Below are 26,886 nucleotides of genomic sequence, written 5' to 3' on the forward strand. Positions count from 1 at the left end.
CTGCAAGTGGTAAGGAGAGGGTTAAGTAAAATGAAAAATAATATTAAAAACATAAAAAAATTTTACGAAAATAAATCCACAAATTATTTCAATCAAGCATAAGTGAGCAAAAAAGCAACGTGCCACAGTATTGTTATTTTGCGCTCAATCAAATAACTGCAGTATGGCCATTCAACAATCGACCAATCAAAAATCAGCACCTGACTCTCTTCATCCGACGACATAAATTTCATCTCTGACCTATCTTTGAGATGGTTACTCTGGGCCAAATCTACCTCCATCTTGGAGAGTTGCTGCCTCTGGGTGATTATCTTGGCTTCCTTAGCAACCAACTGTTTCTTCAACTCGTCCATTTGTTCTGCTGCTTGCTGTTGTTTTTTTTTTTTTAAAGTAACATTTGATTTGATTACATTAGAAAAGAAGATTCAATTTAAAAAAGAAAAATGAGCTTTTATATAGCGCAATATCCACTAAACATGCTCGAAGCGCTGTACTACAAGGGGTCTCTGTCCAACAGCTACATTGAACATTTAGGACAAGACATGATGCCTGTAAGGCGATATTATAATTCTTTTCGGACAGAGCCAACGCTGTTAACAGCCATGATGTACTTATTTTACACCTGGGGACGGTGAGAGAATGTGAGTAAAGAGCCTTTTTTCAAGGACTCAACTATGCGCCGAACGAGACTCATACCCAGGATCCTTCCAAGCCGAAAGCGAGTGTCATACCACAAGACCACATAGCTGCACTAAATACTTATACACTTACATAAACTAAACTTGAATTACAAGTACATGAAATCAAATGAAGAATTGTATTTAAGAGAATCAACTTATGTAAAAAAGAATTTTTGCTTCAAAAAAATTAACAAAACAAAACATGGGATTACAGAAATATAAAACACACTGTAAACTGAAGTAACTTCTTAACACTCCAGCCGTCGCCTCTTACCCCTTATTAGATATAGTAAACTATTTAAAAGTATATCTTGTAGTTTTAAATTCGAAAAAAAAAATGTTATTTAATATATTTTTTTAAAAATGAAATTGAATTGACGGAGATGGTTCAAGCAAAGTTTGTTTTCAAAAATTTCAACATGAGTTTATAATAAATATCATTAAAAATTCCTTGTGGAAAACAAAACAAAACCATAAACAGACAAACAAATCTAAAAAAAAAACGTTGAAACAGTGAAAGGAGAGAATTTTCCCCTGGGAATGAATATATATAATTCTATTGATTGTCATGCAAAGTTTTAAAGTTTTCATTGATCCCCATTGAGTAAATGAAGAGTGAATGCTCTAGAAATGCAAATTTGGCTTTCAATAACTTATATAGAGTAAATTTCCACACATAACTGTATCTGAAACTCTGAAAGCAAATGTTGTTGACAGAGGCTGAACGGAAGGGAAAGGGGACAAAGATTTGAAATAAGTGTGTATGAAGCAGTGCCAGATAAAATAGAGAGAAAAATACAAGAACAAAACATAAAAATCCTCAAAAAATTACGGTGATTATTTGAGATGTTTCTTTGTTCCTTACTTGTATTTTTCTTTCTTGCTTTGTCTAGCACTGTTTCATACCAGCATTATTCCAATATTTTTCTTACACCAGTGCTTGCACAGATGCCCAAAATCATCAGCTTGAAAAAAGGGGGACAACTTGGAATGTAGAGGAGAGGGCAGCCCTGAATTGTGTCCAATGGATGGAAGGAAGAGTGTTGTTGATGGCCTGCGCTCCTGGAGGAATAAGTCAGTAAGTTTTCGAATTACTTACTTACTTACAATGCCATCTCTTAGGTAGATATCGACTTGAAATGGTACGTCGTTCTTCTCTATTGCTTTTAGGCTACATTCATCTCTGTAGAGAGTCCACTCCAGACGTTCACGACACCATCCATCCATGTTCTTTGGTCTCCAGCCTTCATCTTTGCCCTCTAAAATATCTTTCACAACGGAGTTGTGTCTTTTTACAAGGCCAACATATTTCAATTTTCTTGATTTTATTGTGTGGAGCAAGATTGATTCAATTCCTATGATATCCCACATTTCTTGGTTGCTTTTTGTTTGGTCTTTCCAGCTTACTTTTTTAAAGGCATCTAAATATCCACATTTCAAATACTTCTTTATCTCTTTCAAAAACTTTATCTAGGGTCGACTTTTCTGAATGATAAAGCAAATAACGAGTGAACATAGCATTTCAGAACGACCGAGTCTGGAACTGAATTTTAAATTGACTTGTGCCTCCTGGCTCCTGGCGGAGCATAGGGCCTCCTTAGCACTCTCCCATCATCTTCTTTTGTCCTTGGAACAGATCTTTGCCTCAATCCAGGTAAGATTGGAGATGCAAAAATCTTGGTAAAGGCTTCTCCTCCAAGTCTGTTTTGGACGACCCCGTTTCCTCTTGCCCTGTGGGTTCCATTCAAGAGCCTGCTTGGTTGACTTTTTGAGTTTTGAATTAAAACTTATTTACTTACTTACTTATCCGAACCAGCGACCACCTGAGCTCTAGCCCTTCGGTCTTGTGCCATGACGTAGAAGTTAGACGTCTTTTGTAGTTGTTCCAGGTGACTATAAAGTGTTTTGAATTAAAACAAATTAAATTCTCCCTGTCTTTTCATTTTAAAATAACATTTTTTTTTTTTACCTTTCCAAGTTCAGCAGCCGTCCGGTATTTCTGCAGTTCCAAGTTTTTCATGTCCATCATCTTCTGTACGTTTTGGACTTTTTCTTCTCTGTCATCGAGATCTGAAATATCCGACAAAGAAAAACAATGTCATGTACGATGAAACTTCATTCTAAATCCCATTTTTATAGCTCAATTTGGGGTACTGATAGCTCAGTTGGTAGAGCACTCACTTCACATACAAAGAGACCAAGATCGATCCTGGTTGAGGTCAAGATTATTTTTTTGACTCTCCTTTACACCCAGCAGTGAATGGGTAGCTGAGTCTGTTAGATTTTGTACCCTGTGATAGACTAGCATCCTTGCACAATATAGCACACGTGTGTCTATGTGGTCTAGTGATATGACACTCGCTTTCGGATCGGAAGGTCCTGGGTTCGAGCCTCGCACTCAACGCATAGTTGAGTCATTGGAATAGGCGCTTTACTCACATTCTCTCACCGTACTCAGGTGTAAAATCAGTACCTGGCCGTTAGCAGCGGTGTCTTTGTCTGTAAAAAATTGTACTATCGCCTAACAGGCGGCATGTCCCGTCCTACATGTTAAACGTTGCTGTTGACCAGGGACCCCTTGTAAAGCGCTTTGAGCACATTTAGTGGATATTGCCCTATATAAAGCTCAATTATTGTTTTAGCACACAATTGCTATTGTCTGTAACATGCTATAGAAACCGGAATAAATTATAGCTCTATAGCCCTAATGACTCTTAAGGACTACAACTAATAGCTCAATTGGTTGAGCACTCGCGTCACATGCAAAGGGGCCGAGAGCCGAGATTGATTTCGGGTGAAGTCGAAATTCGAAATTTATTTCGACCCACCTATTCTCATAGAGTAGATAGAGTAGTTGGGTCTGCAAGATCTGGTGGAAAGTACTTTGTGATAGACTGCCATCTTATCCAAAAGGTAGCAAGCAATTGTTATTTCCACATTATAGAAACTGGATTAAACTCAAACTCAGAATAATTCAGACTCAAAACCCTTCTCCAAATCTTAATTTTAAGGAGGGTACAGATTTTCGCAAACAGGTGCATGCGTAAGCTACTCAGAATAAAATGGATGGATAGAATAAAAAATGAAGAAGTATGGAAAAGAACACAGTAGAAACCAGTGGGAGAGGATATAGGAAGAAGACGATGGAAGTGGATTGGACACACGCTTAGAACGAACGACTCCACTATAACAAAGAAAGTATTGGACTGGAACCCTCAGGGCAGAAGATCAAGGGGAAGGCCACGAGGAACATGGAGAAGAATTAAAGAAGCTGATATACAGAGAAGTGGTAAGACCTGAAATGAGATTAAAAAGATAGCTCAGGATAGAGAAGGATGGAAACTGTTTGTCTGTGGCCTTTACCCTGACCCAGGGTGAAAAAGGCAATGATGATGATGAATTTTAAAAATTACAATAAATAGCACGAGGAGATTCAACAAACAGTCACACACAAGTTGATATAAAAAATAAAAAAATTTAAAAAAAAAGCTTTTATATAGCGCAATATCCACTAAATGTGCTCAAAGCGCTTTACAAGGGGTCCCTGGTCAACAGCAGCATTTAACATGTAGGACGGGACACAACGCCTGTTAGGCGATATTACAATTTTTCGGACAAAGACAACGCTGTTAAAGGCCAGGTACTCATTTTACAGTGAGAGAATAAAGAGTCTTTTCCAAGGACTCAACTATACATGTGCCGAGGGCGAGGCTCGAACCCAGGACCTTCCGATCCGAAAGCAAGCCAGTGATAAAACGAAGGATAAACACCAAAAAAAAAAACCACAATAATATCCAGAACAAATGACACACGTCAGCCGATAAGACACTCGCTTTCGGATCGGAAGGACTTGGGTTTGAGCCTCGCTCGCTCGGCGCATAGTTGAGTGCTTGGAGAAGGCTCTTTACTCACATTCCCTCACCGTACTCAGGTGTAAAATGACTACCCGGGCTGCTATAGCATTGTCTCTGTCAGAAATAAATAAATCTCATGTCGCTAATTAGGCGTCCTATCTTGTCTTACATGTGCGGCTATGTGGTCTAGTGGTATGACACTCGTTTTCGGATAGGAAGGTCCTGGGTTCGAGCCTCGTGCTCGGCGCATAGTTGAGTATTTGGAAAAGGCTCTTTATTCAAATTCTCTCACCATACTCAGGTGTAAAATTAGTACCTGGCCGTTAACAGCGTTGTCTTTGTCCGGAAAATTGTAATATCGCCTAACAGGCATCATGTCCTGTCCTATATGTTAAATGTTGTTGTTGACCAGGGACCCTTGTAATGCGCTTTGAGCACATTTAGTGGATATTGCACTATATAAGGCTCAATTTTCAATTTTCTATAGCATTGTCTCTGTCAGAAATAAATAAATCTAATGTCGCTAATTAGGAGTCCTATCTTGTCCTATATGTTATGTGTGTAGCTGTTGGCTAGAGACTCCTTGTAAACAACAAGAGATGAAGTGAGTAGGAAAGTGCCAGAAGACAATAGAGAATAAAAATTTCGTGGCGGTGATGGGGGTTTGAACCCGCGACCTTACTGGTATGACAACTCCGCCTGGCCGGAGAAGGCGTGACTCTACCGTATGAGCTATCCACCATCCCTAATAAAGCGCTTTGAGTATGTTAAGTAACGCCAGGATATACTGGATATCCTCAAACCGCCTCTTAACTGGACATGGCAGAACTGCATCAAATTGTGCAGATGGAAACTTGGGAACAGTGATACCTGCCAGAAATGTCAGGCAGCCGCAGAGACCAACGATCACATCGTCCTCCATTGTCCAGTCACTAAACTTGAAGGTGGCTACGAAACCATCCTTAGGGCGGAGGAAAACTTTAGAAGCTGGGTTGACGAAATACATTTAGAGGTGTACCATACACTACTACTACTACTACTAGTATGTTAAGTGGATATTGCTTTATATAAATGCTTAAGTATGCATGGTAAGGAAGAAGGGAGAGAAAAGAGAAAGAATGATGGAAAGAGAGGATTTTACCGGCTTGAAGAGACAGGAGCTTTTCACTCAGGGCCCCGACTTCATCTTTGGCTTGTTGTAAAGCTTTCTCAATCTTCTTTCTACCCCTGTAGACAGAAAGAATAATGAAGATGATGATGATGAAGATGATTATAATGATAATGATTGTGCAAGTAATAATAAAAGTAATGATAATAATAAAGATAGAGATAACGATAATGATGATGATGATGATGATGATGATGATGATGATGATGATGATGATGATGATGATGATAATCATTATGAAGATGATAATGATGATGATGACATTAACAAAAGTATTATCAATAATAACAATAGCAACATTTACATTTATTAAAATTATTTCAGCAATAATGACAGAGAACTACATATTTAAGTACAAACTGATCATCAACTTCATTAAATTAATGATTACATATAATAGCTTGCAAAAACTATCAACAACAATAATTAACATTATTCCGTATAGGCCACATTAAATTTTTGCCTACAAGCACAAAATCATTGGTAAATTTAAAAATCATAAAATTAATTTTTACAGATTAAAAAAAAAATTACAGTTGCAGTTCAATTTTTTAAAAAATAAAATAAAAATAAAATTTCCTTTATTCATCCCATAGGGGACATTTGTCTTGAGGGTCTATTCCAGGGGAAAACTGGAATAACCCAGGAGTCAGCGTCAGCCGCAGTGCAGCGCCTCAAACTGAGCTAGGGCGAGGTGACTTGCTCAAGGCCACACAGTGTGTAGCGGTATTCGAACTCAGTACACACTACACAAACAAGACACAAATTTATTTTTTTTTCACCAGGAGTGAAACTTGAATAATACATGATGTGAATGAAAATGTTCTGTATATTAAAAAGGTGTATTTTTATTCACTATATAAAACAACGGGGGATTTTGGTGGGTAGGTGGTGGGAAGGGGAAAATGTGAATATTTTTGTCAGAGAGTTGGTGGAAGAAGTAGAAACAAAATTTAATATATACATTTGAGCTTTATATAGCGCAATATCCACTAAATGTGCTCAACGCGCTTTACAAGGGGTCCCTGGTCAACAGCAACATTTAACATGTAGGACGGGACATGCCGCCTGTTAGGCGATATTACAATTTTTCGGACAAAGACAACGCTGTTAACAGCCAGGTACTCATTTTACACCTGAGTACGGTGAAAGAATGTGAGTAAAGAGCCTTTTCCAAGGACTCAACTATGCGCCAAGCGCGAGGCTCGAACCCAGGACCTTCCGATCCGAAAGTGAGTGTCATACCACTAGACCACATACTAATTTTAACCTTTTCCTTTCCGGCCATTTTCAGAATTTTCCCCAATCCACCCAACACAAAAATAGATTTTTCTTACTCAAACAGGAAAGCAAAAATTGAATTCTAAACATAATATTATTATTATTAAGCAAATTGAGCCCTATAAACAATTTCAAGGTTTTATAGCGATAACAAAAACAAATTATTCAAATTTTGTGATGTAAAATTGAAATCAGAATGAGAAATTATTGGTTTTATCATGATGAATGTGACGATTTTTCTATGGTTGGTAAGGAAAGAGATAAAGAATCAAGTATGTATATATAATACCTGAAAACAAACAATAATAAATGATTTAGGTCCTTACTGACATAACAATGTCTATTTCAAACAATGTGGTCTAGTGGTAAGACAATTCCTTCCAAATCGGAAGGCCCTGGGTTCGAGTCCCGCTCCACGCGGTGCAGAGTTGAGTCCTTGGAAAAGGCTCTTTACTCACATTTTCTCAACATACTCAGGTGTAAAATTAGTACCATGCCGTTAACAGCCTTGTCTTGATCGAAAAAAAAAAATGTAATTTGGCCTAACAGGCATCATGTCTCGTCCTACATGTTAAATGTTGCTGTTGGCTAGAAACCCTTTGAAAAGTGCTTGGAGCATGTTTAGTGGATAACGCGCTATATAAAAGCTCAATTTTTTAAAAATAGATTAATGAACAAGTAAGGAAGAAATCCCTAGCAATGGACAGTGATATATCTATATAGTCAATTGTACAAGTATTTTCCCCAAAACTTCACACCCAACTAACACAAAAATATATTTTTTATCACTCAAACACAATAGCAGTAATTTCTTGCAATACATAATTTCTTTATCAAAACATGCTCTACAATGCACCGTTAATTTTCTTTAAATGTTGTGATGTACAAAAGAAATTTGAATAAGTAAAATGTTGGTTGTATCGGAACGGATGTGACGATTTTCCTATAGTTGGTAAGGAGAGGGTTAAGCATCATCTGGACAGAGCATCCGTCATTCTCTAAAAGGACCACAGGAATCCTACTTGTCTATAGTCAAGAGAAGAAAATGGTTTTGGTTTGGCCATGTGTTTTTTGTGGCTACATGGTCCAGTGGTATGACACTCGTTTTCAGATCGGAATGTCCTGGATTTGAGCCTCACTCACTCGGCGCATAATTGAGTCCTTGGAAAGGCTCTTTACTCGGGTGTAAAAATGGGTACATGGTCGTTAACAGCGTTGTCTCTATCCGAAAAATATTGCAACATAGCCTAACAGATGTCATGTCCTGTCCTACATGTTAAGTGTTGCTGTTGGCCAGGGACCCCTTGTAAAGCACTTTGAGCGCACTTAGTTGACATTGTTCTATATTAAAGCTCATTTTTTTTTAATTTTTAAAAAATACAACATTGGCAAAAAACATTATGTATGGGGGGGGGGGGGGGGGGGGTGCCTTGGAGGGAGGCAGAAGGAGAGGATGGCAAACAAAATGTTGGATGGACAATGTATAGGAATGGACAAGGACGGACGGACATCCCAACATTAATGACGAAAGCTGATTGTTTTTGTTTGTTTTAAAGGGTTTTACAGCACTTGCAACACATTAAGGTCATATCAGCTCCAGTAAAAAGGAAGATAATGGGATAGTGAAAAGCTCTAGAATTACAATTAAAGCAACCAAGAAAAGTTAGGACAAAGGGGAATTGGTTCAAATAGGGAACAGATGTAGATTCCAAGAGCACACTATCAAAGTACTTAGTTTGAGATCACCTAAAAGTCTCATCCAGACACAAGCACTAAGAGGAATACACTCAAATGTTTACCAATCATATAATTTAATATGTAAACTAAACATAATACAATGCATAACAGTAAGATGATTTACAAGGAAAAAAATATCATCTCCCAAAACTATAACCATACATTCGACTGATTCCCTCCCAGCCAAGGAACGCCGGCAAGGATCAGGACAAAACTAAGTAATCTCATTCCAAGACGAAAGCTGAGGACAGATCTGGACGAAAGGCCCTAAATGTAAAATCAACTCTCATGTTTTCTCAACGGGATAAGGTGTGAGGTGTAAGGTGATATATTATTCTCGAATGGATTTACCAGGTAATGACACAAGGCCATAATTTCATATAGAAATTATTTCCCATGTATCTGATCTATGATTTCAAACAATAAATGATTTATAGTTCAAGACTAACAAAGATAGAATCATGTAATAGTTTTGTTATTATTCAAAACACAATTTTGATAATAAAAAAGGAAGAATTTGTGATAAAAATAGATAAGAACTGATTTAAAATTAGAAAAAAACATAAAACAACCCAAACAAGAAAAAACAACAATAAAAACACAAACAAACCAAAAGAAAAAAAGAAAAGAAATAAAACGAAAAACATTAAAAAAAAAAAAAATTAAATGTGCAAAAAAGAGGATGAAAGACAAGCATTTTAAAAAGAAAACAAACAAGAAATAAAAGATCAAGAGAACAAATTAAAAAATCCTGAAATGGAGAATTAGAAAAAAAAGAAAAAAAAAGAAAAGAGAAATAAAACAAAAAATGAAAAGGGAAACAAACCATATAGGTGTTTTTTCTTCTTCTTTTTTTTTCTTGTCAATATGATAAAAAATAAAAATGCACTCGGAACTTTCATTGGAGTTTCTTAATATACTAATATTGCTGCGGCATTAGACAAGATGCCACCGCCCCTCACCTCCTTTTTAAAAAAATTTTTTTACAATGTCAAATCAGAATAGGTAAGTCAGTATGTTTTAACTCCCTCCTTACTAACCATATTCCGGACTTTCCCAACATGCCATACTCACAAATCATTAAAATAGATTTTAAAAACTCTTATTCAAAACGAATAAAATCATACTTTTAATAATGTTGCTCAGCTATACAAGCTCTACAGAACATTGTTAAATTCTATATCAAAAACAATAATATTTCTGCAAATTTACGGAAATTTTGTGACGTACAAAAAAAATATCTGAAAGAGAATAAATAATGCTGGTTGCATCGATCGTAACGAATGTGACGATTTTCCCCATAGTTGGTAAGGAGAGGGTTAAAAGGAGAAGGTAGAAGAAGAATAAGAAAACAAACATTTTTAAAAACAACATTTAATTTGTGCACCACGTCCTCAAATTCAGTGCTCATGTGACTTTAGAGTGGGTGAAATACGCAATTCAAATTCTTTTTTTTTTTTTTTTAAAGATAAGAAACACAAAAGAAAACAACGATATCATCAAAATGAAGGGGAAAAAAAATGAAGACCACAAGTGGAAAAAAGGGGCACATGTCACAAAATAAAATTTGAAGAGTTATGCCCCTTAGCTTATCGTTCATTTGTCAAAGTTTTTTTGTTTTTTTTTTCAGTATCTGTCTTCATTTAATAAACTACATGTCTCATTCGTCCTTAGTGTTTCATTCATCGCATTTTGTTGGTAAAGGGGAAACACAAAACGTCCACAGTATCCGTCTTCGTTTGATAAATTTGAGCTTTCATTTCAATACTTATCGTTATTTTTTCCAAAGTGAAATATGAAAAAATGCGAATTTACTCAAGAACGGCACCATTATCATGACAAAGAGAAGAAAATAAACAAAAACAAACAAACCAACCAATACAAGACTAAAAGATTTTCATAATTTAAAATTGTGTTTTCTCAAATCAGAGTCAAGAGTGACAGGAGGCAGGAAATAAAATTAACAAAGCGACTATTTCTCTGGAGAGAGTGAGCAGATATGACTCATATATAAGGGAACAACACAAAATCTCGACGAAATGTGATATTTTGTAAATTTACATCTTTGTGTTTGTTTTTTGTCTCCTGACAAAGGCCAAGGGCCGAAACGTTGTTTGTTTTGTGTTGTTCCCTTACATATAGGTTTTACTGGCTCATTTAGACACCTCTAGCTTTGGTTTTACGACTATTTCTTTGAATGCTCGGGAAAATAAACTTGATCTCTATTTTTCCGAACGGTTTTTCCGTTCTCAAGATATTTTTAGTTATTTGCGAGAGTGTCTGTGTGAATAATGAATGTGTATACATCGTTTTTGGATTGTCTTTTGCCAGTGCTTGGGCGCTCTGTCTTTTATTCCCAACTTTCTGTTAAGACTTCTATCTTGATTTGTGCTTTCCTGTCTTCCAGATTTAGATCTTGAACCGTTACAACAGATTTTATAAAAGTGTGAAAATGTGACAATATATTTTGAAAAGGCCTAAATGACCAAGTGAAATTTACACCTCGGTGATATTCAACAAAACAAGAGGAAGTCATCCAAGTATACGGTTCCCCACTCAAGAGTGGATGCACATTTGTACTCGTTCATACCATCGACACTAAGACAGTGGAATAGTCTCACAACTCCAATGAAAGAAAAATACTGTGGTCTGTGGAATCTTCATAATTTGAAGTTTCAGATTTAACAGGAAGAAGAAGAAGAAGAAGAAGAAGAAGAAGAAGAAGAAGAAGAAGAAGAAGAAGAAGAAGAAGAAGAAGAAGAAGAAGAAGAAGAAGAAGAAGAAGAAGAAGAAGAAGAAGAAGAAAGAAGAAGAAGAAGAAGAAGAAAGAAGAAGAAGAAGAAGAAGAAGAAGAAGAAGAAGAAGAAGAAGAAGAAGAAGAAGAAGAAGAAGAAGAAGAAGAAGAAGAAGAAGAAGAAGAAGAAGAAGAAGAAGAAGAAGAAGAAAGAAGAAGAAGAAGAAGAAGAAGAAGAAGAAGAAGAAGAAGAAGAAGAAGAAGAAGAAGAAGAAGAAGAAGAAGAAGAAGAAGAAGAAGAAGAAGAAGAGAAGAAGAAGAAGAAGAAGAGAGAAGAAGAAGAAGAAGAAGAAGAAGAAGAAGAAGAAGAAGAAGAAGAAGAAGAAGAAGAAGAGAAGAAGAAGAAGAAGAAGAGAAGAAGAAGAAGAAAGATAGAAGAAGAAGAAGAAGAAGAAGAAGAAGAAGAAGAAGAAGAAGAAGAAAGAAGAAGAAGAGAAGAAGAAGAAGAAGAAGAAGAAGAAGAAAGAAGAAGAAGAAGAAGAAGAAGAAGAAGAAAAGAAGAAGAAGAAGAAGAAGAAGAAGAAGAAGAAGAAGAAGAAGAAGAAGAAGAAAAGAAGAAGAAGAAGAAGAAGAAGAAGAAGAAGAAGAAGAAGAAGAAGAAAGAAGAAGAAGAAGAAGAAAAGAAGAAGAAGAAGAAGAAGAAGAAGAAGAAGAAGAAGAAGAAGAAGAAGAAGAAGAAGAAGAAGAAGAAGAAGAAGAAGAAGAAGAAGAAGAAGAAGAAGAAGAAGAAGAAAAAGAAGAAGAAGAAGAAGAAGAAGAAGAAGAAGAAGAAGAAGAAGAAGAAGAAGAAGAAGAAGAAGAAGAAGAAGAGAAGAAGAAGAAGAGAAGAAGAAGAAGAAGAAGACACTAAGACAGTGAAAGAAGATATGAAAGAAAAAAGGCGGAACAAGATAGAAGAGAAGACAGAGAAGAAGAAGAAGAAGAAGAAGAAGAAGAAAGAAGAAGAAGAAGAAGAAGAAGAAGAAGAAGAAGAAGAAGAAGAAGAAGAAGAAGAAGAGAAGGAGAAGAAGAAGAAGAAGAAGAAGAAGAAGAAGAAGAAGAAGAAGAAGAAGAAGAAGAAGAAGAAAAAGAAGAGAAGAAGAAGAAGAAGAAGAAGAAGAAGAAGAAGAAGAAGAAGAAGAAGAAGAAGAAGAAAAGAAGAAGAAGAAGAAGAAGAAAAGAAAGAAGAAGAAGAAGAAGAAGAAGAAGAAGAAGAAGAAGAAGAAGAAGAAGAAGAAGAAGAAGAAGAAGAAGAAGAAGAAAAGAAGAGAAGAAGAAGAAGAAGAAGAAGAAGAGAAGAAGAAGAAGAAGAAGAAGAAGAAGAAGAAGAAGAAGAAGAAGAAGAAGAAGAAGAAGAAAAGAAGAAGAAGAAGAAGAAGAAGAAAAGAAGAAGAAGAAGAAGAAGAAGAAGAAGAAGAAGAAGAAGAAGAAGAAGAAGAAGAAGAAGAAGAAGAAGAAAAGAAGAAGAAGAAGAAGAAGAAGAAGAAGAAGAAGAACAAGAAGAAGAAGAACAAGAACAAGAAGAAGAAGAAGAAGAACAAGAAGAATAAGATGTGTCTTTTTCCCCCTGTGGTCTTTTAATATCATTCAACTTTCTCTAAGTCAGTGCAGGTGTTGTGTCACGCATGATTCTATATATATAAAAAAGAAGACGTCATAAATAAATAGGTAAAAGGTACAACACAGCACACGATGAGTGAGGCAAGTCAAGTTCTTACTTCAACTCTCCCCCTCCCCCTCTGCAAAGAATGAAAACCAAAAAAAAGCAACAAATTCAAATCACTAAGGATGAAAGAATGTAAACAAACTAATATCATTAAGAAATTAAGGAGCAGGAATCGGTGTGAGATAAAAAAACAAAAACAAACTGAACAAGTGTGTATGAAAGGTCCAGACAAAGCAAGAAAGAAAAATACAAGAAAAAAAAAACCATCCCAAAAATATAGTCGACCTTTTTTTGGGGATGGTTTTTTTTTCTTTTTTTTTTCTTGTATTTTTCTTTCTTGCTTTGTGTGGCACCATTCATACACACTTGTTCAGTTCTTTAAACTAATATCATTATAACAGTATATAGCACTTGTATAGCGCATAACCATAACTAGGTCGCGTTCCATGCACTTAAATGAGGTAATATCAAACATGTGTGGCATATTCTCAGGAAAAGTTATTTCAAAATATTTAGTCTTCAATCCATTATAATGTGCGAGATGTTATCCTGAACTTTACCCTTTATAGAATGTGCTTGATTTCACTCGCATGGTATCATCAAGATATCTTTTGACTTAGAATTAATTCTTTTTAAAATAGAGACTTTCAGAAGAAGAAAACAGATGAATTCTTACTTGTTGCTGGCTTTTTTCTCAGCCAGGGATGCCATGTAATCCACCATCTCACGGTTCAGCTCGGCCAATCTGACGGTCAAATCATGAGCGTGGTTCAGGGACTCTTCTACTGTATCCGTCACCTGTGGGTGGTAGGCAAAAGGTTGAGGGGTTGAATATTAAACAAGATAAATGATAGGTATATATACAGGGTCTTACCACTTCTCTGTATATCAGCTTCTTTAATTCAGAGAAGTGGTAAGACCTGGAATGAGATTAAAAAGATAGCTCACGATAGAGAAGGAAGGAAACTGTTTGTCCATGGCCTATACCCTGACCCAGGGTGAAAAAGGCAATGATGATGATGATATATACAGGGTGATCATTCTATGACACAGACCATGAAGAATCAGAAAATCAATAAATTTGCCTTAATCGCTATAGTAAATCATAACTGATAACTGATAACCGACCGAATCAAACAAGTAAACAATTCGAGTTAACGAACGTTGTTTGTACATCGACGTCATGTCTTTAAAAATCTTTTATGTTACAGTATATACAAATAAATACATATAACCATTATTTCAAAAGGTCAAAATACCAAACACAGAATGTTTTGGGCTCAAATCCCTTCTTTAGCCAATATCAAAAACAGTAAAAATATCACAGCGGAACTTCAGTATGACAGTGAAGGTGGGACCAGCCTAAAACCTCTGTTAAAAAATCAAGTCCTGTTAAAGCCGAATTTCAATGAAAATAACCCAAATGGTCTCTCTCTCTCTCTCTCTGTCTCTCTCTCTCTCTCTCTCTCTCTCTCTCTCTCTCTCTCTCTCTCTCTCTCAAAATTCAATTCACCAACACCAAGGTACAAAATGAAATCCCCCCCTCCCTCCTTCCCCCCCAACTCACACACATACAAAAACACAAAAAATTAAGAAATTATGGAGCAGGCACTGGTGTAAGATAAAGAACCAAACAAGTATGTATGAAAGGTGTCAGACAAAGCAAGAAAGAAAAATACAAAAGAAAAAAAACCCATCCCAAAAATTCAGTCGACCTCGACTGGGGATCGAACCTCAGACCTTCTGTTTACCGGTCAGATGTGCTACCATTACATACACCACAATTTTAATACCTATATTCTTCACAAGGGTACATATTTTATGCTGTGAACCCCTACATGCATCAAACAACACATACTTTAACACGAGAGGATGAGGAGGAAGACATTACAAACACAAAAACACACACACACATATCACCCCTCCTCCGACCAAAGGGTCAGGGTTTGTTTGACAAATCAAATAAAACGAATTTTCTCACCTCATCGAGGTCAATGTCCGGTGTTGTGGGAAACCAATCTTCCTCGTCGATATTTTTGGAATTTTCCATAAAAAACTGAAATAAAAAGGGAGGTCATAGATCAAAGATTAAACAAACTCATTATGCATAAATAAATATATAAATATATAAATTTAAAAATTTTATTTTTTAACACAACAAATAAAACTTCAACTTGAAACTTGAGCGTATATATGGCACAATATCCACTCAACAAATTCAAAGCAGTTTACAAGGGATCCCTCACCAACAGCAACATTTAACATGTAGGACAAGACACGACGCCTGTTAGGTAAATTTTGTTGTTGATTTTTAAAGTGAACTATAGCGACTATGATTTTTTATCTCCCAAAATTTACGAATTTTTTTAGATTTTCAAGTAAGCAGATCTTATATTTTATATCAGAGTGGTATTGAATGTTTAATTCAGAAAAGTGAGTGGAGCAGCACTTATGTTGATAAGAACAAGAAATGAAGTGAGTAGGAAAGTGCCAGAAGACAAAAGAGAATAAAAATGTTCTCAGCGGCGATGGGGGTTCGAACCCGCAACCTTACTGGTACATCAACTTCATCTGGCCGGGGAGAGCGTGACTCGACCGTATGAGCTATCCACGATCCCTAGATTTCTTGTTGGTATTGAATGGCAATTGTTGGGGCATGTCTGTCACAGACCTGATGAAACACTGATAAGAAAGACTCTGTGATGGACATCCCAAGGAAAGAGGAAGCGAGGCCGCCCCAAGGAGACTTGGAGACGTACCGTAGAGAGGGACCTAAAACAGAGAGGTCTGTCTGTCCCTCGAGATGGCCCCAAGAATAGCTGCTGACAGGACCAGGTGGAGATCCGTTGCATCGCCTCAAATGCCAGCAGGCCCGGAGAGGATTGGGTGAGTGAGTGAGTGAGTGAGTGAGTGAGTGGTATTGAAATTTTACCTCATTGACTTGTTGTAGCAGACGCAGTTTTTGGTGGCAGACGTCCTGGTAGCCCACAATGAAAACGGTTACTTGTTGCTGGTACTGTGGAAGATGAAGAGAATGATGGTAGTGGCATTGATGATGATGATAATGATGATGATGATGATGATGGTGATGATGATGATGGTGATGATGATGATAATGATGATGATGATGATGATGATGATGATGATGGTGATGATGATGAGATGATGATGATGATGATGATGATGATGATGGTGATGATGATGATGATAATGATGATGATAATGATGATGATGATAATGATGGTGATGATGATGATGATGATGATAAAATGGCTGTGGTAGTCTTTATATAACCTTACACCTTTATATAACCTGACATAACCTTACATTTGTTGCAAGCACCGTGAAACCCTTAAAAACAAACAAATACCTTTCTCTTTCATGAATTAATTTTGTGCAAATTTTGCTGTTTTTAGCTTGCAAAATTTGGGATTTTTTTTTTTTTCAAAAAACCGCCATGTCAGATTAAACATCACACTCTTACCCATTCTCATAATAATTTTATATGACACAATTTACACTTAATTCACTCGATCCTAGAGATTTTTGCTACTTTTCAAAATTGGAAAAAAATCTTTTAAAAATGAGCATGTACATAGATAAGTTTTATTCAACTACCACTGATATGAAAAAAAACTTTTAAAAATGTCCTGTAAACAAACTATCCTTTAAACATTCTTTATTTTGAGGTCACTTGACGTTAGACTAGCTCTATCTGTACACATTAATATCATTTTTTCCAATTATATAGCATTCATATAGCCCAATTTAACTAAGGTAAGGAAGCACTAAAGTAAATTAATGTATTCTGAAGACTGAGTTGTTCCGTGAGGCTTATTTTTTATGAAATAGATGTTGCTTAGATTTGGTTTCTGTATTCATGCTTATTATGTAGTATCATGATTTTTAATTCTGTGTTGTTTTTATTTTTTTATTTTTTAAAAACATTTTTATTATGTGGAGCGCCGCAAAGCACGATTAACGTGGACGTGTAGCGCTATAAAAATTCATTATTTACTATTAACTATTCACCTGTCTTTTCTTGATTTCATCTTTCAGTATTGCCTCCAGTTCAGCCTGCAATGATAAAATGGATGTAAGACTGCTATGAACACTGCTCACATATTATTGATGCTTTGAAACTCCAAAAGCAAAAAAGGAAAAACAAATTTTCAAAATAATTTTAAAATGTGTTGCATTAAAATATATGGGGTCCCTATAGCCCAGTTGGTAGAGCACTCACTGCACATGCAAGGGTGATTAATCCCGGGTGCAGTCAAGAATTTTTTCTGACCCCCCCGTGGAGGGCAAATGAAGAAAGGGGCAGACCTAGGCCTACCTATATATAAAAAAAAAAAATCCTAGAAAGGACAGAGATGAATGGAAGGGAACTATATGATACTGTCAACAGACGAAGAGAATGGGCGGACTTTTGTCACCACAGAGTGAGGGCAGCCAATGTCAATGAGGACGACGCTGGATAGTGAGTGAGTGAGTGAGGACAGCCAAGGGTCATTTCCATACACATTAACAGTCCAATTTTGATTTTTAATAAAAATTTTCTCCAGATTGCCAATGTTATCAGGACATTTGTGACCCACCATATCAAAGCGGTATTATGTTGGGATCCGCTCGGTGAGGGAAATTGAATTCATAGCCACAAATATCCAATTTGGGTTTAATTTCTGTACGTTATGGTGGAGTATAAAGACTATTTCTTGCATTGCAAAAACTTCTAAGCTCCAATTTCTAATCATTCTATCTCTAAATCCACTTTTTGGGGTTTGAATCATACCGACATAATACCGTTTTGAGACGGAGGGTCACATTTGTGAGGTTGGCTGAGAAAACCTGGGAAGATACGGCAAGCTTCAATTTCAGATATGAACCAAAATCGAAGATAAAGTGTTTCCCATAGCAACAGATTTTATTTTTCACAAAAAAATTCATAACTTGGGTTCTAATAGACGTAGAAAGAAAATCAATTGTGGTAAATGATCAGAAAGACGTGGTCTACACCACTGCATATAGGGTGCCCACAAAGTCTGGGCACATGTCATACTTCCCCATCTATTTATATTTATTCATTTATGCTATAGATTGTGGAGATTTTACTGAGTGATGCTTTTCTTCACTGAAGAAGAGGTCATGTATAGTTAAAATACAATTCATTTACATCCCAATCGAAAAAGATAGAGTTTTTAAAGAGGAATTTGTACTATTACCATGTACCCAGACTATATGGACACCCTGTATAGCTCAATTTATGAAATTTGCGCATCTTTCCGGGTTTTCTCAGCCAACCACACATAATCTTATATGGCTGCTATGCTGTCACCTACCAGGTCATTGAGATATTCCATGTTGGCAGACGTTGGGTACACATCCTCCACAGTCTCCATGGCCCCGTAGATCTGAAAATATTCAGAGAACTCGATGTCAGTTTTAGGGGATACTAATAGATCAATCGTTACTCCTGCGTTTATCAAGTATCATAACACACTTATAGTCACCTGGAACAACTACAAAAGACGTCTAACTTCTACGTCATGGCACAAGACCGAAGGGCTAGAGTTCAGGTGGTCGCTGGTTCGGAGAAGTAAGTAAGTGCCTGGCAGATCAATCGCACTCACTCACTCACTCACTCACTCACTCACTCACTCAATCCTCTCCAGTCTACTGACACTTGAAGTGATGCAAGGGATCTCCACCTGGTCCTTGAGGCCACCTGAAGGGACCTTCCGATCCGAAAGCGAGTGTCATACCACTAGACCACACAGCCGCACATATATATATATATATATATATATATATATATATATATATATATATATAGAGAGAGAGAGAGAGAGAGAGAGAGAGAGAGAGAGAGAGAGAGAGAGAGAGAGAGAGAGAGAGAGAGTTATGAAATATCAAAACTAGACCAAACACAACAAAAAAAAGAAAAAAAGAAAAAGAAATGGAATAAACAAACAAACAAAAAAAAAAAAAAGAAAGAAAAAGAAAGCTATATATATATATATATATATATATTTTAAAAGTTCAACATCAACTCACTGTGTGTACTCGAGACATGACTTTGTTGAGTTCATCTCTGGTCTCGTCTGCCACGCGTTGGGCCAGGGACCTGGCATTGCGGTCAATAATTGCCTGGGCAGGGGCATCGCCCCGGTCCAATATGGAAATACTTCCAATGTAGTTCATACCGCCACTCATGACGACTCTGTGACTGTGTCAGCCAGTAGGTGAAATCACCTACACACCCTGGAAAAAATAAAAATAATCGTATTATTATGTTAGAGAAACCAATTAGAGAATTCGAGAATATCTCAAACTTCAAATCTGCTTTAAAAGCCCCCTTTTTTTCAAAATTCATTTTACACCATGCCGATTGTAATGTTTGTATACTATTATTTAAGCAATTTGTATTTTGTTTCAATATTTCATTTTGAATATATACATATGTTTGTAACGTAATTAATTATCCGCAAAGTGCTTTGAGATGTTTGGTTTCATGGAAAGATCTCAACAAGTGTCTATTTATTATTATTATTATATTATTATTATTATTATTATTATTATTATTATTATTATTTGTTGTTGTTGTTGTTGTAATTTTTATTATTATTATTACTATTATTATTATTATTATTATTATTATTATTATTATTATTATTGTTGTTGTTGTTGTAATTATTATTATTATTATTATTATTATTATTATTATTATTATTATTATTATTATTATTATTATTATTATCATAATTATCATTATTATAATAATTATTATTATTATGTGTAATGGCTTGACAAACGTGCCTTACTGTGAAAAATATTAAATCCTTGAAGTTAGTACAGTGCACAACACATTTCTTGTTTTCAAGGATTCCAATCTAAATATCTGAAATTTACAAATATTCAAATATTATTTGTACAAACTTAACATATTCCTCGTATCCACATATCTTGTTTAGTTCACTATCTCTCACCATACTCAGGTGTTAAATGAGTCACTGGAAGTTAATATTGCCTTTGACAATCACTCATCACATGAGTCTAGACATGTCCAAAAGTATTGTTGTTTCGTAATCTGCTTCGAGCACATTAAGTCAATATTGTACTATATAAAAGCATCTCATGCACTTTCTTTTATGTCTCTAGGATGGTAACTTTAGCGTAATGGGGATTTTGAGCTTTTGAGCTTGAGCTTTTTATATTACATAATATTCAGTAATCATGCTCAAAGCGCTTTACAAAGGGTCCCTGACCAACAGCAACACATTACAAGCATAACGAGACATGACGCCTGTTGATATTACCATTTTTTTCCGGACAGAAACAACGCTGTTAATGACCATGTACTCACTTTACACCTGAGTACGGTGAGAGGTTGTGAGTAAAGAGCCTTTTCCAAGGACTCAATATAAGCCGAGCGAGGCTCGAACCCAGGACCTTCCAATCCGAAAACGAGTGTCATAACAGAAGACCACAAAGCCACATGTAATAAAGTCAGACAACCGGGTAGCTGATGCCGGCGAATGTGATAGAGACAACCGGGTAGTTGATACCGGCGAGTGTGATACTGATGGAGACAACCGGGTAGTCGATGCCGGCGAGTGTGATACTGATGGAGACAACCGGGTAGTTGATGCCGGCGAGTGGTAGTAGTAGTATTGGCAGAGTGTAGAGGCCGTGGGAGTGGATGGATTCGGTCCCGGGGTCGACTTAAGAGTTCCAGACTGTAACTGCGGCGGTGGTGCTCAAGTGAGGAAGATAGATCGAGACAATGAAGTGACAGTTTAGTACTACTGTTAGTGATAGTAGCATGACTTCATGTGTCAGAAGTAGAAGTAGGGAGTTGATTTCATGAGTGAAGAGCACACACCACAGTCAAGTCCGGAGACACCATAGGCTACCCCGAGTCCTAGCCCATCCACTCCGGGTAGTGGAGGCGATCAAACAACAAAGGCCAGGATGTATAATGATGAAGTCTTTATTCAGGAACAATGGAACAGATCATTCTTTTGTATCGTATTCTATAGGCGTGTAGCAATGAATGGATCAATGAATGAATGAAAAGAATGGCAGAAGAATCTCATAATATTAGCTATAGCTAGAGCAGTTAAAAATAGATTTAGCGCGGACGTCAGGGAAAGCACCTACGTCACTGGTCCAGGTAAAGTGATGCGTAGACTGAAGTGAGTAAACTCGATCGAGTTGTGTGCATCTTCATGATTTAAACAAATTAATGCAAATAACATGGAACATGTATGAAGGAACGAATAAGTCTAAACTACAGAGTTATGCTACAAAATCAATCATAGTGAATTGCAGAGTTAAAGAGTAAATGTTTAGCTCGTAATTAGTAATCAAAGGCGTTAACGTTATGGCTGTATGAAATATTTAAGTAGCAATTATTAAGTATACAGAAGAACCAAGTAGATTTAGATGACTCAAGGTAGGTGGCTAGAAAGCTATGATTTGCCAGAATTAGTGATATAAATTTGTAAATGATCATAGTTGTTAAAATGAAGTTATAACGATGTGAAGTGATGAAAGAAAGCACACAAAAATATAGTATCAGGCCAGAAGTCACACCCAGCCGAAGATAAAAATAGTACTACATCGAGGGACTACCTGTGTAAGGGCTTAACACACAACACACAGTGTACTATTGGTCATAGTAACACACACGAGTAAAGGAATGTTGATATCAACCACAGAGGCACACAGTCTTGCATTACTGTAATGCAAGACATACTTGCATACAATTAATTAAATAGTGATGGTAGCGACAAGTAGTAAAGAGTAATAGAGTACAAAATCAAATAACATTAGATAGAATGGTCATTCTATTACATATCCCCCAACTCGAACCGTTCTATGTCCTCATAGAACAAATTGTTTAATTATCAATGGTCAACTAGGCAGAGAGGATTCAATGTACGAATTCAACTTGAAAGAAATGCAATCAATGTAAATTTACGTCGCTTCAGCATAGCGGTATAAGTATAAGATGAGAAAAGCGTTAAAACTTGAAATACGAACGTCTCAAATATGAGGAGGCTCATGTCGAATATAGACATGGAAATATTAAGTGGACGTCGCTTGTTAGCGGTAAAGGTAGAAAGAACTTCACTGTTATAATTATAAGCAATAGTTAAAACATTCCATAATTATGTTTCACTATGAATCATGAGCATATTGCAAAATTAATGGGAACTAACGAGATATTGAATCAATATATACAAGAGAATCCTACAAAACATGGATTATCTCACCAAGGTGGTGGTCAAGCTCATGCAGATCCTTGCATTTGGCGTGACGTCGTCTGGGCAGATGTGTGCAGGCGGGATTCTGTGACGTGGTTTCACTTTCACAGACGCGACTTTTAGGAACACCGGCCACCACTTGACGACGATGCCTTCGGATAGTTGCATGGCAGTAATAGGGACGAGGCTCCATCTGGTTGAACTCACGCCAGTAAGACCCACGGGACATCTCGGGCACAGACACACGGGTCATCACGGGCACAGGCACACGGTCATCACGGGCACAGGCACACGGGCATCACGGGCACAGGCACACGGTCATCACGGGCACAGACACACAGGTCATCACGGGCAGAGACACACAGGTCATCACGGGCAAAGGCACACGGTCATCACGGGCACAGACACACAGGTCATCACGGGCAAAGGCACACGGTCATCACATCACGGGCCCAGGCACACGGTCATCTCGGGCACAGACAATGGGTCATCACGGGCACAGGCACACTGACATCACGGGCACAGACACACAGGTCATCACGGGCACAGACACATAGGTCATCACGGGCACAGACACACAGGTCGTCACGGGCACAGGCACACGGTCATCTCGGGCACTGAGACACGGGTCATCACGGGCACAGGTACACGGGGCATCTCGGGCTCAGGAACATGGGTCCTCTCGGGTTTGGCAGTCACACTGGTCATCTCGGGTTGGACAGGATACTCGACGTGTATCGTAGCGGTAGCGGCCGTCTTGTTATAAATTCGGCTGTAAAGGGGCCGAGTGGCAAGTTGACGTCGATTGTCGTCTGTCGCAATAAAACATCGAGGTTGGTGGACAGGGACTGGCAGCGAGAGTGTAAATTCGTTCCAATTCCAAGCGGATGTCTGACTGATGAAAAAATAAGCAGGTCTCCAAAAGGCTGTGGCTTCTGAAATTGAGATCCTGCTCGTGACGCCAAATTTGTAATAAAGTCAGACAACCGGGTAGCTGATGCCGGCGAATGTGATAGAGACAACCGGGTAGTTGATACCGGCGAGTGTGATACTGATGGAGACAACCGGGTAGTCGATGCCGGCGAGTGTGATACTGATGGAGACAACCGGGTAGTTGATGCCGGCGAGTGGTAGTAGTAGTATTGGCAGAGTGTAGAGGCCGTGGGAGTGGATGGATTCGGTCCCGGGGTCGACTTAAGAGTTCCAGACTGTAACTGCGGCGGTGGTGCTCAAGTGAGGAAGATAGATCGAGACAATGAAGTGACAGTTTAGTACTACTGTTAGTGATAGTAGCATGACTTCATGTGTCAGAAGTAGAAGTAGGGAGTTGATTTCATGAGTGAAGAGCACACACCACAGTCAAGTCCGGAGACACCATAGGCTACCCCGAGTCCTAGCCCATCCACTCCGGGTAGTGGAGGCGATCAAACAACAAAGGCCAGGATGTATAATGATGAAGTCTTTATTCAGGAACAATGGAACAGATCATTCTTTTGTATCGTATTCTATAGGCGTGTAGCAATGAATGGATCAATGAATGAATGAAAAGAATGGCAGAAGAATCTCATAATATTAGCTATAGCTAGAGCAGTTAAAAATAGATTTAGCGCGGACGTCAGGGAAAGCACCTACGTCACTGGTCCAGGTAAAGTGATGCGTAGACTGAAGTGAGTAAACTCGATCGAGTTGTGTGCATCTTCATGATTTAAACAAATTAATGCAAATAACATGGAACATGTATGAAGGAACGAATAAGTCTAAACTACAGAGTTATGCTACAAAATCAATCATAGTGAATTGCAGAGTTAAAGAGTAAATGTTTAGCTCGTAATTAGTAATCAAAGGCGTTAACGTTATGGCTGTATGAAATATTTAAGTAGCAATTATTAAGTATACAGAAGAACCAAGTAGATTTAGATGACTCAAGGTAGGTGGCTAGAAAGCTATGATTTGCCAGAATTAGTGATATAAATTTGTAAATGATCATAGTTGTTAAAATGAAGTTATAACGATGTGAAGTGATGAAAGAAAGCACACAAAAATATAGTATCAGGCCAGAAGTCACACCCAGCCGAAGATAAAAATAGTACTACATCGAGGGACTACCTGTGTAAGGGCTTAACACACAACACACAGTGTACTATTGGTCATAGTAACACACACGAGTAAAGGAATGTTGATATCAACCACAGAGGCACACAGTCTTGCATTACTGTAATGCAAGACATACTTGCATACAATTAATTAAATAGTGATGGTAGCGACAAGTAGTAAAGAGTAATAGAGTACAAAATCAAATAACATTAGATAGAATGGTCATTCTATTACACACATATGAAAATTTAGCCAGCTAGGGGAATAAATAGACCATTATAAAAAAAAAAAAAAAAACAAAAAAAAAAAAAAACGAACAATAACCCCTCCCCACCCCCAAAGAATACAAAACAAAAAACAAAAACAAAAACAAACAAAAAACAGCACGGGTGTAGCACAATATCCACTAAACGTGTTAAAAGTACTTTAAATAGGGGATCCCTATCTAATAGCAACACTTAACATGTAAAACGAGACATAATGCCTAATAGGTGATAATAAAATTACTTCCCAATGCTCTTAACGGCCAAGTACTCGTTTTACACCTTAGTACGATGGAAGAATGAGAGTAAAGTGCCAGTTCCAAGGACTCAACTATGAGCCGGACCTGAATTCTGGAAGGAAAATGCGAAAACGATTTTCCAATGGCATACTTTTAGTTGGTGAAAGTTTCCAAGAGTGGTAAAAAGTTGAGTAAGAGTGTGAATAAAGCAAAGAGGGGAACTATAGCCGTCTGTGTGTTATTCACGTATAAGATAACGATGTCGACAGTTCGAAAGATAATTTGTAAACTAAACAAGTGTTAAAATAAGTAACACAACCTAATCTTTGGGTTGTTTTTTTTCTTTTTCTCCGTCTCTCCTCTCCCTCTTTTAGTCCGTTTAATTAAGTAACAACTTAATTTCAACAACAGTCACTAATCTCATCGTTTTTAAAAGTATCGTTTTTACTTTTTTTTTAAATCAAAAAAATAATTTTTAAAACATAAAAACTGTGAAGCAAAATACCATTCAACGATGAAATAGTCTAGATAAGATTTCTTCATTTTAAGGCCTCAATGAAAGTAAATCTCACTGGACTGAAAGTGATCGATAGATCAATGAAGACAAGATGATCGATGAATATTGATATCTATAATAAAACGATCGATGCACAACAGCGTATAAAAAGCTTATCTTGGTCACGAAAATGAACATATAATCACAAATTATGTTTTCAAAATATAGCTATATAAATAACCTACCGGTACAATGTGTTTTCTTTCGTTAAGATATCCGTTAACAAACTATTAACCCATTTTGAAGAAGTTTTTATCCGAGTAGGTGGCTCATCTTCGAAGACTGTAAACAGCAGCCATTTTCACCGGAATTGCTCGTCACGTGACAAGTTGCCAACCAACAAGACGCCATGTATCGACCCGGATTTCTAATTGCCTTAACCAAAGACTCGAATGTTTTATTTTTATGATATTGTTTACTTGTTAAATACAATAAGTTTAACCACTCGCACGACGTATTTTCTTAGGTATCAACACATATTCAAATAGACTAAATATTACTAACTTTATTTATCCACTATATTTTGTCAGGAAATCAACAAACGTTACCGCGAAAGTAATCAACCCAATACTACTCAGTGACCATTATCCACTTCAATCGTCTTCGATTACAGCCGCATATTTTCTTCTCTCACTCCGCACCTCTCACTTCTCCCGTCTCCCGTTCTAGATCCGTTTCATTTGCTACCCGAGGCGTTAAAATGAAAAATATTGATCTATCGATTACATTTGGGGCGTGAAATATCCAATAAAGCTATTGTTCACGGTTCAATCAGACCGGACTAGAAACAAAAAGGGTTCAGCAAAATCGTTTTTCAAAACACGGGTCGTTGGAAAGGTTGGGCGGACGCGACCTTTTGAGAAAGTAAAATAAATTTACGATGTAATTTATACGTATACCTAAGGTGGTGGTAGTGCTGTAGCTCACGTTGGCTTCCAGCGACTTTTGTTTAACTTATAATGGTGTTTGTCAAGCTCTCTCACAATAGGCAATTGGTGTTGTATGAGAAAAATAAAAGGCTTGCCAAGCGATTGATACCCACGTATAGTAGTGGACTTGTTATATTCTTCTTCTTCTTCTTTCTACTCCCCTTCCTCTTGAGTCTCTCCCCCCCCCCCCTTCCTCCTCCTCCTCCTCCTCCTCCTCCTCCTCCTCCTCCTCCTCCTCCTCCTCCTCCTCCTTCTTCTTCTTCTACTACTACTACTATTACTACTACTACTACTACTACTACTACTACTACTACTACTACTACTACTACTACCACCACCACCACCACCACTACTACTACTACTACTACTACTAC

General features: G+C 37.2%; 1 protein-coding gene across 8 annotated transcripts in view; it reads right to left on the reverse strand.

Annotated features, from left to right (window-relative positions):
• The window catches only part of LOC144960586 (uncharacterized), a 211,105-nt gene extending 185,161 nt beyond the window's left edge, over positions 1–25,944 (reverse strand). For 7 of the 8 annotated variants that reach the window (XM_078893808.1, XM_078893815.1, XM_078893812.1 and 4 more), the window contains exons 1-10: positions 25,769–25,944; positions 19,217–19,423; positions 18,502–18,573; positions 17,192–17,236; positions 16,092–16,175; positions 15,141–15,215; positions 13,836–13,957; positions 5,676–5,761; positions 2,650–2,750; positions 201–368 (exon numbers count right to left, since the gene is read on the reverse strand). In XM_078893808.1, coding sequence (XP_078749934.1) covers positions 201–368; positions 2,650–2,750; positions 5,676–5,761; positions 13,836–13,957; positions 15,141–15,215; positions 16,092–16,175; positions 17,192–17,236; positions 18,502–18,573; positions 19,217–19,375 — 912 coding nt within the window. In that variant the 5' untranslated portion in view covers positions 19,376–19,423; positions 25,769–25,944. Of the gene's footprint in view, positions 1–200; positions 369–2,649; positions 2,751–5,675; positions 5,762–13,835; positions 13,958–15,140; positions 15,216–16,091; positions 16,176–17,191; positions 17,237–18,501; positions 18,574–19,216; positions 19,424–19,983; positions 20,061–25,768 lie in introns of all 8 variants that reach the window. The other variant, XM_078893807.1, reaches the window with a different exon arrangement.
• Between the last annotated feature and the right edge of the window lie 942 nt (positions 25,945–26,886).

The sequence above is a fragment of the Berghia stephanieae genome, chromosome 15 (genome assembly GCF_034508935.2).
Source record: "Berghia stephanieae isolate SIO BIC M18660-M18661 chromosome 15, UCSD_Bste_1.3, whole genome shotgun sequence".
In the NCBI taxonomy this organism is placed as follows: Eukaryota; Metazoa; Mollusca; class Gastropoda; order Nudibranchia; family Aeolidiidae; genus Berghia; species Berghia stephanieae.